Here is a 5,304-nt window from a genome sequence, read left to right on the forward strand (position 1 = left end):
CTATTGTGTTAGTCAGTTGTTTTACTATTGTGTTAGTCAGTTGTTTTCCCATTGTGTTAGTCAGTTGTTTTACTATTGTGTTAGTCAGTTGTTTTACTATTGTGTTAGTCAGTTGTTTTACTATTGTGTTAGTCAGTTGTTTTACTATTGTGTTAGTCAGTTGTTTTACTATTGTGTTAGTCAGTTGTTTTACTATTGTGTTTCTCAGGTGTTTTACTATTGTGTTAGTCAGTTATTTTACTATTGTGTTAGTCAGTTGTTTTCCCATTGTGTTAGTCAGTTGTTTTTCCATTGTGTTAGTCAGTTGTTTTCCCATTGTGTTAGTCAGTTGTTTTCCCATTGTGTTAGCCAGTTGTTTTACTATTGTGTTAGTCAGTTGTTTTACTATTGTGTTAGTCAGTTGGTTTACTATTGTGTTAGTCAATTGTTTTACTATTGTGTTAGTCAGTTGTTTTACTATTGTGTTAGTCAGTTGTTTTACCATTGTAGTCAGTTGTTTTACCATTGTTAGTCAGTTGTTTTACCATTGTGTTAGTCAGTTGTTTTACTATTGTGTTAGTCAGTTGTTTTACTATTGTGTTAGTCAGTTGTTTTACTATTGTGTTAGTCGGTTGTTTTCCCATTGTGTTAGTCAGTTGTTTTACTATTGTGTTAGTCAGTTGTTTTACTATTGTGTTAGTCAGTTGTTTTACTATTGTGTTAGTCAGTTGGTTTACTATTGTGTTAGTCAGTTGTTTTACTATTGTGTTAGTCGGTTGTTTTCCCATTGTGTTAGTCAGTTGTTTTACTATTGTGTTAGTCAGTTGTTTTACTATTGTGTTAGTCAGTTGTTTTACCATTGTGTTAGTCAGTTGTTTTACTATTGTGTTAGTCAGTTGTTTTACTATTGTGTTAGTCAGTTGTTTTACCATTGTGTTTGTCAGTTGTTTCCCATTGTGTTAGTCAGTTGTTTTACTATTGTGTTAGTCAGTTGTTTTACTATTGTGTTAGTCAGTTGTTTTACTATTGTGTTAGTCAGTTATTTCCCCATTGTGTTTGTCAGTTGTTTTACTATTGTCTTAGTCAGTTGTTTTACCATTGTGTTTGTCAGTTGTTTTACTATTGTGTTAGTCAGTTGTTTTACTATTGTGTTAGTCAGTTGTTTTACTATTGTGTTAGCCAGTTGTTTTACTATTGTGTTAGTCAGTTGTTTTACTATTGTGTTAGCCAGTTGTTTTCCCATTGTGTTAGTCAGTTGTTTTACTATTGTGTTAGTCAGTTGTTTTACTATTGTATCAGTCAGTTGTTTTACTATTGTGTTAGTCAGTTGTTTTCCCATTGTGTTAGCCAGTTGTTTTCCCATTGTGTTAGTCAGTTGTTTTACTATTGTGTTAGTCAGTTGTGTTCCCATTGTGTTATTCACCATCTCCAGAGACAGTAGTAATGTACTCTACTTAGACTTCACCAGTCTGCAGGCTGAGGACACAGCTGTGTATTATTGTGCAAAAACTGGAGGCACAGTGCAACAGCTCAATGGAAGACCTGGACAAAACACCATGCTAACATAAAGCCTACTGTAAGAATACCCGAATATGGTTGCCCCCCCCCCCCCCCCCCCTTGGGTTGTGCCGTTGCGGAGATCTTTTGGGGTTTTACTCGGCCTTGTCTCAGGATGGTAAGTTGGTGGTTGAATATATCCCTTTAGTGGTGTGGGGGCTGTGCCTGTTTGGCCCTGCAAAGTGGGTGGGGTTATATCCTTCCTGTTTGGCCCTGTCCGGGGGTATCATTGGATGGGGCCACAGTGTCTCCTGACCCCTCCTGTCTCAGCCTCCAGTATTTATGCTGCAGTAGTTTATGTGTCAGGGGGCAAGGGTTAGTCTGTTATATCTGGACTACTTCTCCTGTCTTATCCGGTGTCCTGTGTGAATTTAAGTATGCTCTCTCTAATTCTCTCTTTCTCTCTTTCTTTCTCTCTCTCGTTGGACTTGAGCCCTAGGACCATGCCTCAGGACTACCTGGCATGATGACTCCTTGTTGTCCCCAGTCCACCTGGCTGTGCTGCTTCTCCAGTTTCAACTGTTTTGCCTGTGATTATTATTATTTGACCATGCTGGTCAATTTGAACATTTGAACATCTTGGCCATGTTCTGTTCTAATCTCCACCCGGCACAGCCAGAAGACAACTGGCCACCCCTCATAGCCTGGTTCCTCTATAGGTTTCTTCCTAGCCACCGTGCTTCTACACCTGCATTGCTTTCTGTTTTGGGTTTTAGGCTGGGTTTCTGTACAGCACTTTGAGATATCAGCTGATGTACGAAGGGCTATATAAATACATTTGATTTGATAGGATGTCAGCTTTAAGATCTAAATTGTCTTGTCAATTTTTTAGTGTGAAAGTTGCAGTGTTGATTGCTAAATTATTTGACTCTAAATTGAACACTCTATGGTCATAAATGCAACACTCCCAGAGTTAAGTTAACACTGATGAATGAAATACGGCAGTATTATTTTTGTTGTTGTAAACGGTAAAATATTATGAGTCCTATGGCTGTTTTTGTAAACATTCTATAGAGTCCCCTCCCTTTAGTTGAAGTGTCAAAAGTCAATCTGGTTCAGAGTTTCCTGAATTGTTTTATTATTACGATTGCAAAACAAAAAGTCCTACGGCTGTTTTTCTAAACACTGTAGTATAGAGTTCCATCCCATAAGTGAAGCATCAAGAGTCAATATGGTTCACAGAGTTTTCTGAAATTCGTATCCCTGTCATGCTGTACCTGCCTTCTTATGCAAATTACAAATAGCTCCTCTCTTTCATCTCTCTTCCTCTGCCTTATATAAACAGTCTCTCTGCGTGAATCATATATCTCTCTCTGAATCCTGTAGAGTAACGAAGATAAACTCCCAGCAGTTCAGCTTCAACACAAGCCATGTTCCCTGCATCTCTGCTGCTGCTGCTGGCAGCTGCCTCCTGTGAGTCTCTCTGGATTTAAAAAAAATGTTTATTATAAATAAATTGCCCCATTAGGTTTAAGATTTCATTGTGACAACATGTGTGCTTTCTTTTTAACAGATGGTCAGGGTCAGACATTGACTGAGTCTGGACCAGTAATTAAAACGCCTGGAGAATCCCACACACTGATCTGTACAGGTTCTGGGTTCACGTTCAAGAACTATTGGATGAGTTGGATAAGACAGGCTCCTGGGAAAGAACTGGAATGGATTGGTTATATACATGGTACTACTACTTACTACTCCCAGTCAATGCAGGGTAGATTCACCCTCTCCAGAGATGACTCCAGCAGTAAGCTGTACCTACAGATGAACATTCTGAAGAGTGAGGACACAGCAGTGTATTACTGTGCCCGGTACACACAGTGAGAGAGAGTGGTAGGGGAGTCCCGCAAAAACCACTTCCCCATTTATCACAAGCTATCTCAGGATATACACTTTACATAATCCCTTGTTGGACATTAAGAATAGAAAAATGCAAGCACATATCCTTAGCATGTTTTTCTAATAGCGTGTTTTTCCTAACCGCTTTAAAGAGTTCCTTCTCCTATAAGAGTTGGTTCACTACATACAGATCCTGTTAAATTACTAGAGGGGTTATGTCATGAATCCTAAAAGTTCCATAATGGGGAGAAAAAGGCAGCCATTTTAGTAATTGTCAAAGGTGTGTGTACTGGGAACGGAGTCAGGTGTAGGAGAGCAGAGAGTTGTGAACAGGAGAAACCAACAGCCAATGCAAAGTGCAAACACGCAAACAGTCACAATAATATACCTCGTGAAATAAAACACGGAATAAACGCATACCAGTAAAGTGCATCAACATAGACACGTAACACAAAACAATCTCACACAAAGACATGAGGGGAACAGAGGAATAAACACATGTAGTGTGATTGGGGAATTGTGTTTTTTAATTTTTTAATTTTGCCTTTATTTAACTAGTCAAGTCAGTTTAGAACAAATTCTTATTTTCAATGACGGCCTAGGAACAGTGGGTTAACTGCCTGTTTAGGGGCAGAACGACAGTTTTGTACCTTGTCAGCTCGGGGGGTTGAACTTCCGGTTACTAGTCCAACGCTCTAACCACTAGGCTATCCTGAAAACCAGCTGAAAACCAGGTGTGCAGGGAACAAGACAAAACAAATGAAAAATTGAGCTAGAATGGCTAGAAAGCCGGTGACGTCGACCGCCGAACGCCGCCCGAACAAGGAGAGGAGTCCACTTTGAAGTCTTGACAGTAATTGAAAAACCAGTCTAATTGGAATGAATGGCAGTCGAGGTATAGGTGATGCATTTTCTGCTTATACTTATGCAGGAAAATAAAAGAAAGGCATGTGAAGTATCATAAATTGTGTAATGGAATTATAGTCAACCTAAAATATTGTAATATTATCAGAAATACAGTTCATATGGGTTTTATACCAACGTTATTCATAAATAGCCTCTAAAATATTTATAAACAGACCATAAATGCCTCAGTTTTTGTTTTCTTGGAAATCTGTGAGTGCTATTATATGATACAATATCAGTACTTGTTGCATTTCCAACTTGTATAAATCCTATCATTCAATCAATCAATCAAATTTATTTTATATAGCCCTTCGTACATCAGCTGATATCTCAAAGTGCTGTACAGAAACCCAGCCTAAAACCCCAAACAGCAAGCAATGCAGGTGAAGAAGCACGGTGGCTAGGAAAAACTCCCTAGAAAGGCCAAAACCTAGGAAGAAACCTAGAGAGGAACCAGGCTATGTGGGGTGGCCAGTCCTCTTCTGGCTGTGCCGGGTGGAGATTATAACAAAACATGGTCAAGATGTTCAAATGTTCATAAATGACCAGCATGGTCGAATAATAATAAGGCAGAATAGTTGAAACTGGAGCAGCAGCACAGTCAGGTGGACTGGGGACAGCAAGGAGTCATCATGTCAGGTATTCCTGGGGCATGGTCCTAGGGCTCAGGTCCTCCGAGAGAGAGAAAGAAAGAGAGAATTAGAGAGAGCATATGTGGGATGGCCAGTCCTCTTCTGGCTGTGCCGGGTGGAGATTATAACAGAACATGGCCAAGATGTTCAAATGTTCATAAATGATCAGCATGGTAGAATAATAATAAGGCAGAACAGTTGAAACTGGAGCAGCAGCACAGCCAGGTGGACTGGGGACAGCAAGGAGTCATCATGTCAGGTAGTCCTGGGGCATGGTCCTAGGGCTCAGGTCCTCCGAGAGAGAGAAAGAGAGAAGGAGAGAATTAGAGAACGCACACTTAGATTCACACAGGACACCGAATAGGACAGGAGAAGTACTCCAGATATAACAAAC

The 5,304-nt window shown here is 39.8% G+C and overlaps 1 gene segment (V, D, J or C); it reads left to right on the plus strand.

The window, feature by feature from the left end:
- Positions 1-2,824: 2,824 nt before the first annotated feature.
- Positions 2,825-3,357, plus strand: LOC118938091. The segment is given in 2 exon segments: positions 2,825-2,949; positions 3,050-3,357. Coding segments are annotated over 2 exon segments (351 nt in total).
- Positions 3,358-5,304: the final 1,947 nt, after the last annotated feature.

This window comes from Oncorhynchus mykiss, chromosome 13 (assembly GCF_013265735.2).
Source record: "Oncorhynchus mykiss isolate Arlee chromosome 13, USDA_OmykA_1.1, whole genome shotgun sequence".
Lineage (NCBI taxonomy): Eukaryota > Metazoa > Chordata > Actinopteri > Salmoniformes > Salmonidae > Oncorhynchus > Oncorhynchus mykiss.